Consider the following 16,424-nt stretch of genomic DNA (forward strand, 5'->3'; position numbering starts at 1 on the left):
AGAGTTACCCTAACTCTAGTTAGTTGGAAAGCTAGTTAGGTCAACCCTTGACCTAACTTAGGTTGTACATTCACTCTATCCTTTTTAGTTTAGCAAGTACACTCTACTCTCTTGCTTCAGCTCACACACTGTCACTTTCATTTCTCTCTCCTCCATAGCATATGCATTTTCTCACATTGTGTTTGCATCGCCAATCCAACTCAATCATTGTAAGCCTATATGTGCAAGTCTCCCCCTCAAGAAATAAAAATGCATATGACTAAGCACCTTGCAAGTATCTAAAGATTAGCTTATCAATGTATAGTCCGTGGGCTGTGCATATGCCTACTCACCTAAGATACTGCATACCAAATGTCAGAATGTGTGTTGCAAAGGTAAATAAGACAGCCAACAACTTGATTGTAAATTGCAACATTAGACATCTCTTCACCGTCGTGCATAAACAACTTTACGCCTAGCTCCATAGGAGTGCACATAGGTTTGCTATCTTACATGTTAAACCAATGTAACAACTTATCCACATGCTGTGATTGTGACATGATGATGCCATGCTGATTTTCAACAAACTAAATCCTCAAATAATAGTATAGACAGCCCATATCTCACATAGCAAGTGCATGTTTTAATTCAGCCTTGAAATCCACAACTTTTTCCTCTATAGGTCCAGCGAGCAACATGTCATCAACATAAAGAATGATAATTAGCGAGGGTTCAAAAATAGTCCAACCGGTCCCACTCTGTACATTAAGAATGAAGGGGGGGACCCAAGATACTCAATCACATGCATTATTATTTCCCCGAGGGCCTCGGGGGATGGGGGGGATTGGGCTTGCACTTATAAGCTTACAACAATTCAAATTGAACTGATGAAGCAAACACTAGGCAAACCACTAGTGGACATTGTTTCTTTCTAGGCTACTCATGCAATTCATGGCTAAGTAAGAAATAGCCTACAATGGCTACCTCATCTTGTGAGGCTGAGTCAAGGGCAGCTTTCATGACAATGGTGGAATGTGTATGGCTACACAGATTGTTGGTTTATCTGCATTTACCATTGGGGAGTCCTACACCAGTGTCTTGACGTGTGTGTGTGTGTGTACCCAGTGTCTTGACATTAAAGTATTGACACTAGGGACTAGGGTATGTTAGCCTAATTCTAGTTAGTTGGTGGAGGACTGGTTAGGTCAACCCTTGACCTAACGTACCTTCACTCTATCTTTTTCATTTCAACAAGTACACTCTACTCTCTTACTTCAACTCACTCACTATCACTATCTCATCTCTCTCCCCCATACCTAGTGCATTTTCTCACAGCACTCTCACAAGGGTTTCATTTAGGGGTTTCTATGACAATTAAACTCTTTAGGGTTTCTTATAAAAAAATACTTTGTGTCTCATTAGCACGTAAGTGGGTTTCATATAAAAAGACACTGTGTGTCATTAGCGCGTAAGTGTGGCATTATTCATTTTGGTTACCTTGAGCATCATACTCTTTCTCATTCATTAATACACAGTTACTCCATACCCGAGCCAACATTTCCTTGTTAGGTAGGGGACAAGGAACATCTCACCCAACAGGAATGCATTTCCAGCTCGGATTTCGTCAAAAACCACATTTCACCATCCAAGGCTCCATTCCGACCACTCCCTGTCTCCACCCTCTCCCACCTGCCTCTTCCACCTAATGCCTACTTCCATCACTTGGAGTGCTGCATTTACTACTGAACTCACTATTCTAACCTACGCTTGGAGCTATTCTGCTGCCACCAGCTGCTAATGCCATCAACAAACCCTACATTTCTTGTTTCTGACTACCACCTATGCTGCCACATCATCAGTTTGCCTGCATTTTAAAATATGCATGCATCACCAACTTGCCACATCATCACAGCAAGTTGTGTTTGTTGTTTTCTATTGCCTAGCTCCATTTGACATTGATCCAACCATCTTTGAGCTGCATTTGTTGTTGCTAGACGTATCCAAAGGGTTGTCTTTTGCGTATTACACATGCTTTGGCAGCCATTGATGCAATGTCTCATGATGATGACTTGGTGTCATCTACTTTAGGAGGCATTAATAATAAAAAGGCTTGGAGATCCTATGCTAGTGGTCCCAAATAAGATATCTAGGGCTCCAATGGAACAAAAGCCAAACAACATCTAGAGATAGTCTCTCGAAACTGAGTAGAAGAGGGATGGGAGGGAGAGGTATCACACATAAACTCCTCGCTGCTCATATCAGAGTTGATGTCCATGGAGCCATACAAGGGAGGAGAAATGGATAGTTTCTATGGAGCCACACATGGGCAACAGCCTCTATCTCTCAGTGGAGTGGACTCCGAACCCAAAGGAGTGGAAGGAGTCAAACAACCACTATCTCCCGAAGAAGCAAACTATTGAGGAGACAATACCCAACAACTATTGTCTCTCAATGGAGCGGACTGCAGAACCGCAAGCTGTGGAAGCCACTCGACCATAGCTATATACCAAAACCAAGAAACAATAACAGAAACGGGGAATGCGACTGGAACGAGGAGGCCCCTATCCAAGAACGAGAAGATAGGGAGCAAGGAATGAGATTGAAACAAGGAGGCCCCATTTTGAGAATGAGGGGAACGAGGGGAAGACAAAATTCAAGATTTTTAAAATAATTTTGCATTAAACAACTTTGAAAGTGTTCATAGATACTCTAAAAGCACACTTTAAAGATATTCAAAAAATAAAGTCTCTAGTACATCAAAAAAATCATAGATCAAAAACATACATGTAACATCATGCTCCAAGATCATACAACATAGAATTCGTTATGATAGTAAATGTCTACACTCCATCTGGCATGCTGCATGACAATATCCTTAAGCCTCTACGGCCAAGGCTCAAATCCTGGCCTCTAGGACCTCAAGACTCATCTGCCAAGTCCCTAATGCTCTCCTTTGCTGCCTCCTCCTCAATCACTCATGAGAGTGGAATGTGCCCTGTTATCTGCTGTCCTACTCCATCACCCACTAAGTAAAGCGATTCGCCTTCCCAATGATAGTATTGCAAAGCATACATAAGTTTACACTCACAAAGACAAGATCACTAGCCTTCTACACACCAAGGCTGCTTCTTTTCTTGGATGCAATGTGGCTGGTAAAACTCTACATTTGCTCCAAACAAGAGAAGCTAACAACCTAGCAGTGAATTGCTAACCATTGTCGCTCAGGGCCATCATATCCATAATCCTCCCACCACAAAGCACCACCTCTAATGAACTTCTCTACCTTTACATCACCATAGCCATATGAACGACAACCAATCCTATACAATGTAAGTTGATCCCTCACAATGTACCTCACATCAATATCAAGAACCATGCACTGTAAAATGTGCCTCCAGCCATCATTTACCTCCTTGTCATTATCCTTCCCACAACCCTAAAACTCAAGATCCAACATATATATTGTTGAATGCAAAGGAGACGCATATGTATCTCACCGTGTCATACACAAGGTGAAAATCTCATCATATTGATCCTCATTTGGCACCAGCTCCTCTAGGTGCTCAATCATCCTATCCATAGCCTAAATACTTGTCTCATTGCACCACTGCACTCCCTCAAGTGACCCAGCATCAAGAAGTTGTAAGCAAAGCAAGTGTCAGAGTACTTGAGGAGAATCTTTTTAGACAGCTTTGAAAATGCATGGAGAACATACAAATGGTTAAGCACATAGGTCACCATCTTAGCTGAAACCAGCCTTCCTTCCGTGGATGGGTGGTAAATCCCTGATTACAACTTAATTACAACAGCAAACAATTAACGCAAATCTGAAAATACAAATTTACCTACTGATCTTGGAAATGCACACCCCGATTGGCACCAAAATTGGCGCCCCTTTCGGTATTTCTTTAGCTTTTATTAAAGAAGAAGTTAATTTACAATGGGATTCTCCCAATTCCTTTCAGTATTCCAACTCCCCTTGCTGTGATGAATCACCAGCAAGTCTTTAATCCAATTTGCCCCTTGATTCAGGCAATCAATTGGCCTTCACCTACTTTGATGGAGATGGAAAATGCCCCAAATTTAATTATTTGCTAGTCCCTCCACTTGAATAGGCTAAAAACAGCTTCAACCTGTGGTGAAATCAAGAACTTAAAGATAAGATGTGCACAATAAGAGATAGAGATAGAGACTATAGAAAAGGTAGTGAACTGTAATTCAACATTTCATTGCTAGTGGTTGTATATATACAAGGTACATTAAATGAGGTAGGTGAGCCTTATCTCTAAATATCTAAGATATTGACAAAGTGGATATCTATGAGATCCTTTTGTCCACATACTGACTTGTCCTTATCTTATCCAACTTTCTTTACATCCCCCCTCAAAAGGATTCCATAGGTATCTATAGAGAAAAAAAAAGATTGCATTCAATTCATCAATTCAGTTAAATGTTTTCCCCTCCCGATCAGATCATGCAAAGGATTTACATGGCAATTTTGTGCTTCAAGTGAGGAACTAATTTGGTGAGGAAATCAGCAGCATTGTCACATGATGGTACATATTGAAGGATGATATGGGAACTTTCAACTAATTCTCGTACAAAATGATATCTCATATCAATATGGCGGAGTTTAATGCTCAATTTTGGTCCTTGAATGACAGAGATAGATGCTTTATTGTCAATGAATATTGGAATTTGTTGAGGCTGATACCCAAAACTGATGTCTTCCAAGAGTTTCTTCAGATAAATAATTTCCTGGGCGGCCATGCTACATGCCACATATTCGGCTTCAGTAGTAGAAAGTGCAATGGAGTGTTGTTGTTTGGTACTCCAAGAGATGGGACCTCCTCCTAAAGTAATGATGAAACCAGTGAGAGATGTTCGGGTAGCAAGATCACCACCCCAATCTGCATCGGAATAGACTTGTAAGAGAAAATCATTGATGTCTTTTGTAAAACAAATTCCCACATTTGATGTTGCTTTTAGATATTGCAAGACCCGTTTTAGCTACTTCCAAAGTTTATAAGTGGGTTGATGTATGGCCTTGGAGAGAATGTGTCTCGCATAAGATAAATCTGGACGGGTACAAGTAATTAGATATTGGAGATATCCAAGTGCTTCCATGTAAGGAATGGTCTCCATTTCACGAGCCTAATCAGTTGAAAGAGAATGGAAGGAGGATGGATTCAATTGTAGATTTTGGGCAAGTGGAGTGACCATGGGATTACATTTTAGCATGGAATAACGGGAGAGAATAGACATAATGTAGGTATGTTGATGCATTTTGATGGATGTGGTTGATTATTCAATTTCAATGCCAAGACAGTAATGCATAGGACCATAGTCTGTTATAGCAAACTGTGAAGATATGATAGATTTGGCTTTGGACATTGCATGAGTGTTGGCAAGAATAGGAATGTCATCAACATAGAGACCTAAGATAATGACAATGTTGCCTTGAAGAAGAGTATAAATGTTGTGATCTATTTCTAGCCTCCAAAAGCCATGGTGTAGTAAGTGAGAATGAATACAAGTGTACCACTGCCTAGATGCCTGTTTTAGACCATAGAGATCTTTATGCAGTAGGCAAACGTGTGTAGGAAATTCCGGATCAGCAAAGTTTGGTGGTTGAGACATATAGATTTTTTTCTTCTAAGTGACCATGCAACAAGGCAGTCTTAACATCAATGTGGTGAAGAATTAATTTAAAATGAGCTGCCATGGAGAGTAATACCCGTAAAGAGGACAAAGAAAGTACAGGAGAGAATGTACTTCTGTAATGGAGGCCTTCAATTTCTTCGAAACCACGAGCCACAAGTCGAGCTTTGTACTTATCGATGGAACCATCCGGTTTGAGCTTTTTGCGAAATACCCATTTGCAACTTATTGCAGATTCTCCAGGAGAAAGGGATACCAATTTCCAAGTATTATTTTGAAGTAGAGCTTTGTATTCTTCAAGCATTACAGCTTGCCATTGAGAGACTTCAATACTTTGAAGTGCTTGAGTAACAGTAGAACAAATTGGAGCTTCGAGAATAGTGATTGGAGGTGAATCTCAAGCTTGGCCAAGAGCAATGTTAGCTTCAAAGATAAAGATCATATAAGTTCTTGAAACACGGAGTTTATTGTGATTGTACCTCTTCAGTATCGGAGTCGGATGTACTGAATAGAGTAATCAGCATTGATGGAGAAGCTGGAGATGGAGGCCGTAGAGTCATAACAATGAGAGCCGTAGGAGAAGTATTGCTTGATGTCGACGACATTGCGGCTATGCGAGTAGACCTTCAAGGTTTGTGTTCATTAGTGGATGGAGCTAAGTTGGAAGTAGAGGCATGGAGAGGAGGCAAGTGTTCATGAGGAAACGAGGCTTGTTGAATGGAAGCTTGACCTTTATATAGATGTTCTTGGGAATTTTCAAATTGTGGACGACTAAGAGTATCAAATTGAGATCTAATTTTGGCAATGATAGCAGCTTGTTGAATGCTGTTCTCCCCCATGGCAACACAGAGTGGAGTAGAGATCTTTTTTAAGTCGACTAGCCATTCCTTAGGAAAAGTCATATGATGAGTAGCTCCAGAATCTAGAAACCATGTATATTCTTCTTTGGAGTTTGATGAAGGTGGCCAAACACTGGTGGCTAGGCTGATGATTGTTTCTGGTTCCTCTTCTATGTCATAATTGCCGATACTAACAAAGTGAGCCTGACCTTTTGATTGATATTTGATGAATCTATTTTATTTACGACAATCCTTTTCAATATGACCTTGCTTTTACAAACATTACATATGAGATGATAATGAAGGTTTCTTGTTAAGGATAGGGATTGAGAAGACTAGTAAGAGTTGGGCTTATGTTGTGAATTACCAAGAATCCCTTTGAAATTAGACCGAGAAGAAAACTTAGGCTTTTGTTGAAACTGTTGACCTCTTTTGTGAAAATGTTTTGGGTTGTAAGTAGTTACAGCTAGAGCCTTGGATTCTTGATTTGAAGAAGTAGAAAGGGTATCTCTCATGACGTGCTCTTGCTTGATTCTATTAATCAGTGGCTGAAGCTTGAGTTTATCACTGGAAGTTTGAGTAGTAATAAAGGCTCTTCAAGATAGAGACAAAGAAGAGAGTAGAAACATGGCTTATAATCCTTCTGAGATGACTAGACCAGATATTATAGTGTCATCTAGCAAACATTGCCACTGTTCTAAGAACTTAGTGGCAGATTGATCTTCATGCATAGTAGCAGTAGATAGTTTTCTAAACATGGTCATTTGATAAACAATATCTGTGTGTTCATATGTATTGTTGAAGAATTCCCAAATACCTTTTGCAATGGGTATTGTTCTTACTAGTTGTACTCGACGATCTCCACAATGGACAAGTATTTCCATTCTCGCAACTGCATCTCTTTGCATCCAATCTTCCTTATCTGCTCCTTCTTGTTCAGGGCAGTCTTCCTTGCCATTGATAATATTCCATAGATTTGCTTGAGATAAGTAAAGTTCCATCCTTAGCTTCCACACTTGATAGTTGCTGCCATTGAGTTTGTCGATCTTGATGTGTAGGTTGTAGGAGGTGGTGGAATTAACAGGAGCCATTGGAAGAATGAGAGTAAAGGAGGACGAGTGGTTTGTGAATTTGAGGAGAATATGGTAAGCAGCAAGCTAGAAAGATAGGACCTAGTGCTCTGATACCATGTGGTGAAATCAGGAACTTGAAGATAAGATGTGCATAATAAGAGATAGAGATAGAGACAATATAGAAAAGGTAGTGAACTGTAGTTCAGCATTTCATTGCTAGTGGTTGTATATATACAAGGTACATTAAATGAGATAGGTGAGACTTATCTTTAAATATCTAAGATATTGACAAAGTGGATATCTATGAGATCATTTTGTCCACATACTGACTTGTCTTTATCTTATCCAACTTTTACCCTTATCCACAACTTTATCTTAACACAACCCTGTTGAATTGAAGTCTTGGAGCTTCCAATTTCTAGCACGCTTCTCGAGGCTGCTAAACCCTAATTTCTGCTACAAATTAGGATTTACAACAAATAAATCTGAAATTTCTCAGCCTCCAAGGGTCCAAATGCTAAGATCTTCAGAGCAAATATGAAATGGCTGGGAGATGAGAGGGAAGCTATAGAGAGAGAAAATTCAGAGTTTTGTTGCAAAGAATGACTGAAATCGATCAAATGCAGTTGCTGCCCTGCCACAACAACTTGTAGATGCAAAGAACTGAAGAAAATCAATCATTTACTACTGCTGCCCTGTCTTAACAGCCTGTAGATGCTCTCCTACTGTTGATTGGTCTTCTCCTGCCCTTGGCAACCTCAAAAGGTCCTTCAATGGCTGCAAATCAGACCAACAACCTTCCCCTCCCTCTCTCTTGCAGGCTGAATTTATAAAAATGCCTCTTTCCAGCCTCTAAAGACGTTTTTCAGTCTTGCATGGACATTTTTGACAAATGGTAGCCTTCCCAAATGGTTTTTCCAGCATTTTCCATAATTGACCCAACCACCTCAATGCTATCTATCTACTTGTGGGAAAGTACATCGACACTCTTGCATGTGCCTCAAGCATCATGCCATGAAACAACTCACCAAGAGAATATGCTATTAGCCCATAAATGAATCTCCTACGCCTGTCACTCCATCTCTCTATGATCAATGACACACCATGGCATGCCCAAAGCCTCCTAATATCCTCTATAGCTTGCTCAACCTTGCATCTCTCCCTCTCCAAGAAGAGAGTGATAAGAAACTGCTCTAATGATGGTGGTGTGTACAAGGGCCATATTCAACAACCTTCTTTAGCATTTCCTTGAAGAACTCTGATCTATTTAATAATCGAACACAATGCACATCATGATTCATCAATGATCACACATGTAGTATTGCATTATGCATAGTATATCCATATTACAAACATCAAATTTCAAAATCATGATTAAAGATTTAACATTAAAATTTATTCCATTTATAAATAAACAATGAAGTTATGAATATTTATTATTTCTAAAAAATTATCTCGCAATATCAAAGGCAATGTGATCCACATACAAGTACTGACCAATAGTAACATCAATCTCCTCCTTCATATCCCATGAAGCCTTGAGGGTATTCTATCATCGTATGTGAGGTGCATCAAAAGTAGATACACCAATCTCGTATATACTCTAGAGTCTAGACATGGGAGGATGAGTATATAGCTGACATCAATCCATGAGCACCAATGGGAGTAGATGTTACTATAGATACTCATATAATATGTGTGGCAAGATCAACAGCCACATGTCGCCTTGATCGAGCCAAGGCATCTTGATCTATTGCACACACCTCGAGCTCTTGCCTCATCTCAAACAACAATCATGTGCAAAAGCGCACCTCTTTTCCTTCCTCTCCCAAGAAATAAGCGCATATCTTATCTACTCCAATTGTGCACCCATAAGGACATAGCTTGCACATCCATCAACGAGCTCCACCACAAGCAAGATGCTCAACATTCACTTCATCCCACCATGACCAATCTCTAGGTGATTGTGTGCCTAGTTCACACATGGGAGAAAGTTCTAGCAACAGCCATTTTTCAAGGTAGAATTTTGAAGTTTGAAGGTTGTAACCTATACAGTAGAGGGCCTATGCTGCAAGTCACCTCTTGAGATGAGAGAGAGAGAGAGAGATGGCCAAAGATGAAGGCTTGGGTATGTCAATGTATTTGTGTGTGCGTGCGCGCACGTGTGACGGCACTAAGCAGCCTCGTTAAAGCCTTAGGGAGAGAAAGCTGATTGAGGCAAGAGAGAGTGTCGAGCTGGCTGAGACAAGAGACAACCAGCAGGGGAGAAGCGTTAAAACAAGTTGTGAGAGGATTTGCAACAATTTAAGAGAGAGACCCACCCACCCAAAAAAAAGATAAACTTTCACTTCATTTCTAGACCAAAAAAGAATCGCGAAGGGTGAGTTCGCAAACCACATCTCTAACAAGGGACGCCAAGTTGGAACATTCCAACTCAGGGAATATGGCAACACAGACAAGTTGGAACAACCCAATTGGAACACCATGTTCCCAACAAGAAATGCCAGGTTGGAATGTTCCAACTCAAGAAACGTCGCAGCACAGACAGGTTGGAACATTCCAACATGTTGGAGCACATCCCCCGTTCATGTTCTTTATGGAACAGCATTCCGACATTCCTAGCCTCATTCCCCCTCCATTATGGAGGGGCATTCCTAGCCTCAATTCCATCCATTTCATATTGCTATATGCATGGGACCCAAAATAGGTAAAGGAAACCTCTGTAGCACATCACAGTGGTCTACAAAAGGGCTTATCACCTCATGGGATCTTCGAGCCTCCTTTTGCTCACAAGGGCTTAGTATGTGAAACCAGCCTTCCTTCTTGAAATGGATTGGCCCCAAAATTGGCGCCCCTTGCGGTATTTCTTTAGCTTTCATTCAATTGGAAGGAGTACAACTCGAGATTATTCAATCTCCTCCTGCTAACCAATTGCTCTTACTGTCATAAATGACCAGCAAGCCTTTTGGGTCATTTCCCCCTTGATTCACCCAAGATTTCTTCTCCAATTTGACCCTTGGCTGGCCAAATGCTGCCCCAAATCAATTCAGGATGGGTTGGCTCTTGAAATCCCTTGATAATCTTCAATTAGCAGCTGCTGATTTCAGTCCCTTGAGCCTTCAATCTCTGGCACGGACCCCAAGGTGGCTGCTAAACCCTAATTTCTGCTGTAAATTAGGGTTTACTGCAAAAATTATAGATCAGCCCACCAAAAATGGCTGAGATCTCCTCCGAATGGCTAAGAATTGCTGAGAATGGTTAAAGGAGATGAGAGAATGCTGTAGAGAGAGAAATTTCTGAGATTTGTCACGAAGAACTAATCAAAATCAGCTGCTGCCCTGCTGTACCGGCCCCAAACGGATGCACCAACAGCAATAGGAGCATCAAAGACTGAGATCTTCAGGAGAAAGTGCGTCAACAGCAATTGCCAACTTCCCAAGGTCAAGAATATGCAATCTCCATCACCAAAATGGTCTCCAACGGCTGGGAAAGGGCCCCAAAAGCTAGCAGCAACAGTCCAACACCTCTTCCCTCTCCCCTCAACCCTATTTAGCCTTTCCCCCACTTGCATGGGAAAGTTTTGCCAAGTGGCAGCTTTCTTAATCCAATTTCAGCAATTTCCAATCATTTAATTAATTTTCAAAATTAATTAATTCTGAAAATTAATTTAACCCTTAATCCATGCCCAAAAAATTGACCTTGCCCATCCAAAAATTAATTGGCTAGGCCATTTGCAACTCAAAGTGGTCCCATGCATTAATTGACCCTTGGACATGCATTAATCCATTAATTAATACCTAGGCCCTAGTGTCACCACTGACACTTAATGGCCAATAATGATCCTAGGGGCAAACTGACACCATAGTTCACCTAAGAACCTAACAAGTATAACTTGTTACAACTTTTGCCTTTGACACCCATCTTTTTCATAAGATCCTTGGGCCTTCAACTGTAAAAAAGTAGCTTGCACCTCACATGTGCAACGCGTGTATCTTTTAATTGCACATTTGATTAATCCTTTAATCAAATGTCAATTAAACATAAGCAAAACATCAAATTTTCACGTCCTCGTGATAGTATGCATCATGTGCGTCTTATTTGCTTGAGCATAAAAATCAAATAGCCAATGTAGAATGATCTCTGTGGCCCAAAAGGATAACGTAGTACAAGGCATGCTAAGGAAAAGATACATATACTCCGGTAGGGTAAGGAGCAAAGGTTGATGACAACAATCGTCAGCAATATGACCATTCAAGCCCCGCAAGAGGAGTCTCTAGTAGTCTATCCTTCTATTTGTGAAGAAGCCACAATGCCAGTGCGTCAAACCTATAGAGAGAGTGTGAGTGGGAAAAGATAATAGTGTCCTCATGATGGCACAATGGAAAAGGAGAAGATCTCAAAGTGTTGACGATCCTGCAACTTTCACCTTCAATAATACCATGTTAAGAAAAGTGAGAATGGTATACACTTATACCATATCAGAGAGACAGTGGGTTTTGTAGGGAGAAACACAAGAGTGTACGGCAAACACTAAGAGAAGGAAACTCAAAAGAAGAGTGAATAATGATTAACATTAAATCATGCTGAATAAATCACATTGATACAATGAAGCAAAGCTCTAAGATGACTGCATTATCTTAGCTGATCAAGCGGCAACACCTATAGGGAATTTGCACTATGAAGGAAGCAAAACACAATCCTCCAAATAGTAGAATATAGATATAAATGCTAAATGATAGGACTGTTGCACAGGGAGCGGGACGCAATTCTCACGTGCTATCAAAGTAGAGAAAGATGATATCCAGCAATGGCCACACTCCACGGTGAAGAACAGCAGGGCAGCCTGCAGCAAACTGAAACGCAGCCTCATGATGATCACCAACTGCAAAACTCAGGTCAGCAGCCCTCAGCAAGAAGCCATGTGTGTCACCGGAGAAGTGAGCGGCTGCAAAATGCAAGTCAGATCTGTGCAGATTCTGGTTGCCAGCAGGGAGAATCTATTGTCTGCCAACCAGAAGGATGTGGACAGTTGAGTGACCTGATCAGCTCCAAAATGCAGCCTGCACATGAAGAGACAGGGCACCTAACGGCAGACAGCAAGGAAGAATACTCCATGAATTGTAATATCCTCCGAGAACAGCAGCAGAGAGGCGAAGGAGGAAGAGATGAATGTTGCAAAAAGTGCGTGATTTGATGAAGAGTGTCTGAATATTGTGTGCGCGCGCACATGCGCCCTACTTATAGGCACGGGGTAGTCTCAGGTGGCACCCTAGAATTTGGGCACCCAGCCCTTTCACTGTAACTGTTAAACCAACAGGAATTAAGGAAAAGAAATAAACTTTATAAATGGGTTTCCCAACAGGACAGCAACTTGAGATAGTGTATTGTACTACCAATGACAATGTTGCTAACATCTTCACAAAGGCCCTTTCCATTGCCTTCTATTCTCCATCACATGCATCTTCTCAACCTTCAACCACTCCTAGGATCCAAGATGCAATATTTGTTTCATTCTTTTTATGTGTTGATTTCATGTTTGTGAGCCTCAACCTAAGCAAATGGGGGCATTAGGAGCTAAGGCATGGTATGCAATATTCATTTTTTACCTTCCCTACCATCCAAACACCATCCCATACCTCTCAAATTGTTCTGGTGTGGGTGCCCAATTTTTCCAACCCCTGATGGCATATTATGCAGGTCATCCAGTTTGAGAACATGGGTTCAACTTGATTTACCAAGTCAGGTTCGTTACCATCTATAGGCAGCTGCGCCATTAATTTATCCTTCCTTCGCTCCTTCATAGTTAGCCTACTTCCTGCTGCCATTCAGTCCTGCATCCTCATCTATATGTCTCTCCAACATTTATGCAGACGCCTTATCTGTTCTATGCAGCATTCATCCTCAGCCTGTTTTTCAACAGTCAATTCAGGTTGTGTTTCTTCCTTTCTCTATATTCTGTCTTTTTCTCTCATTTCATCCAGCTTTCACATGCTCACCATCTCAGTTGCTAGTTCTAGTACGTTCTGCACTTCTTTGACCCATACCATAACTTTCTCTATGTTTCGAGTTAATGCTTGGGATCTGGATACTCGTTAACATTTGCATGTTCTTTGATTGCTGTACTGAAGAAGGGGCCGCTCTTGCACTTCCTGCACTAGGTACATCAGCCTATATAATGTGTCACTTTCGCTCTTTTAAACTGATCCTTTTCTTATGAAAAGACTTTTCAAGCAGAAGCTAAGAAACACCTGAAAAACGTGTCTCGATTCTATCCACTTGAACAAGCATCAGCAAAACACCACATCACTCGTTTACTGAAGGCCTATTAACGTAGGTCACAAATTAAAAAGGATGTCGACAGATGATTAATTCGCTAGAGATACAAGACAGAGAAAGCTGACCATCTTGAGTAACAAGAGGATAGTCAGAGGCGCTCAAATTGATGAACCAATCCCACTCCTTGCTTTTCTTCAACAGGATAGCAGCTGCCTGGAGGGTGCAAGCCACCATGGTAGGACCCATGTAGGTCACAAGGTTGGCCTTTGAAACCACATGGACGTTTCCTACCTCCACGAATATGCGAGTCGACTTCACATAGCTTGCAAGCTCAACCCTCTCTTGGGGGGGCGCTTCTCGATCCAAATGGAGGACGTACTCGTTTCTCGGGTGATATAGAGCTTGCAGAGTCCTCCTCATCCTTGCACCATCTCCTTTAGATCCAGATATCACATAGGCCAGCCTCGGTGGTGAGGGGAACAAAGAATAAGGTGGGGTTGTGGCTAATTTGGACTCTACAAACAGATTATTAGGGTCGTTGTTAAAGGGGATCAAGGACAGAACAGACGTAAAAGCAACTTGTGGTGAAGAACTTAGGGCTATGGTTATGACCAGGAGGAGAAGGACGGAGAAAACAGAGCTTAGCAAGAGAGGGATAAACCATTTCCTGTCCATAGGAGAAAACCCTGCAAGGATTTGTATAAGGCGCTTTAACTTTCGCCTGGCATGGTCTGCAGGGGGAACCATGTTTATTATGATGGGAAACTAGGAAGAAGATCAGGCCCTGTAATATCAGAGTTAGAAAAAAAAAAACTGAAAACCCCAGCTGCAAAGATGAAATCCGCCACTTGGCTTCAACGAAGGATAATCAAACCCGCATTCCAGGACAGGTCGGAGATGATAGGATTAGGAAGAATCCGCGACAGTCTAACAGAGACCCGACAAGCCCGACCGGCGGGGTGTGACAAGGTTGGACAGAAAAATACATAATCTGATGCAGCGAGGAAAACTACGTGCAGGGTGAAGGCTTTAAGAATCACTTAGTAAAACAACAGGGAGACGAGGCAGACAAATATATACATATATATGTTCAATAAACATAGAGAGAGAGAGAGAGGGAGAGAGGGAGAGAGGTGCAAAGCCCGAGAGCCGTAGTAGTACGAGCGACACAGAGAGAGGGGGACTGGCAAAGAAGTACGGCCTTTTAAAAAAACCAGGCGGGTTGTGAGATTGTGAAATTTAGGCTCGTAATGACAAGTTTCACACAACGAAAGGTCGCGTCTGCACTCTGCAGGGAGACAGAGAGAGACTCGTCTTTCTGTGCTTCACGCTGTACTGGCCTACAGCAAGCGCAAGATACGATGTTTTTGTGCTCTTTCAACGACGGATGTTTGTTTCAAAATGCTTATTTTTGTTTTGCCTTAAGAGCGAGCCCAATACAGTGCCAAAAAGCAACACGAGAATGATGGCCCATGGGTAAGACATTTGCCCTCTGTCTCTCTCAACACCGCCATGTCCACATCATCCAATTGAGTGAGTGAAGCAACCCTATTACTTCCACCCACGAAGTAAGAGCCAAATCATTTTCTAAGGGCGAGCTGATGTTAAGAGGCTAATTGTTTTTCTCTAATAAAATCATTATTTTAAGAAAAGTAAGTACTAGCATCCCATAGAAAACCACTCTTAGATTGAAGCCTCTCCACTTTACAAATATAACTTTGCCCAAAGCCAAACAAATAAAAGGCGTGTGAGGGATGTGATTATTTGGGTGGCTAGTCTTGGGGTAGAGACTTCTCAAGATGCACGTGGTAGTTAAAGCATTGGTATGTCATAATATCCTAACATGGTGAGAGATGTGCAACTATGTGGCCATGTGGCAATTTGCCCTACATGCAGGTAGCATTGAGCGAGAGACAACGAGCTAGTCTCATGAATCCTAAGCAAGCTTCTAGAGGATTGAACTACAAGCAGGCCTCCATGGCTCATTCCTTGGATATGGTAGAAAGTGGATTTCTATCTACGTAAGGACTAGGCATGTCACAACAAAGAGTGGAAAGCCAAAGGTAGTTGATGGAGCTTGAGTTCACAAAGCCACTACTGTCGTTTCTCTCAACAAAGTTGGGCCAAGATATGCAAACGTGGTTACTACTAGCATTCTATACTTCATAGGTTGGCCACCTATGGAGAAGGAGTGGTATAGGTGGTTTTAGCCACCTATCAAGTTAAAGCCTTGCTCATGCAATTCAAGTTCGTCAATAAAGGTTTTTGCTTGGTTCTCCTAGCATTTAAGGTTGAGTGTGATTGGGTTTTGGCATCGACAATTCGATACAAAGGTCTTGGTTTACACCCTTCCATGGTGCTCTTCCTTTACTCTTAACAATGTGCTCCTCCATGAATGCCCGATGTGGATTACTTTCCCTAACTTATCTCCCTAGCTTGATGAAGAGGGTGCTAACATTGCTTCTACTCTTGGCAAAGTATTGTATGCATAGGCTATGCCCACTCTATGGGGACTCCTCAAGAGTGAGAGGCATGTCTATATCCTTTGGGATCATTGCAACAAACCCCCAATGTTTTTGCAACTCCAAGTCCCAAG

At 41.6% G+C, this 16,424-nt stretch overlaps 1 protein-coding gene across 2 annotated transcripts in view; it reads right to left on the reverse strand.

Moving 5' to 3' along the window:
- Window positions 1–15,205, reverse strand: part of LOC148024709 (beta-glucuronosyltransferase GlcAT14A-like) — a 77,123-nt gene extending 61,918 nt beyond the window's left edge. For both annotated transcript variants that reach the window (XM_087694352.1, XM_087694351.1), the window contains exon 1: window positions 13,954–15,205. In XM_087694352.1, coding sequence (XP_087550478.1) covers window positions 13,954–14,575 — 622 coding nt within the window. In that variant the 5' untranslated portion in view covers window positions 14,576–15,205. The remainder of the gene's footprint in view (window positions 1–13,953) is intronic.
- Window positions 15,206–16,424: the final 1,219 nt, after the last annotated feature.

This window comes from Lygodium microphyllum, chromosome 15 (genome assembly GCF_053477565.2).
Source record: "Lygodium microphyllum isolate KBCC chromosome 15, Lygodium_microphyllum_v1.1.10, whole genome shotgun sequence".
NCBI lineage: Eukaryota > Viridiplantae > Streptophyta > Polypodiopsida > Schizaeales > Lygodiaceae > Lygodium > Lygodium microphyllum.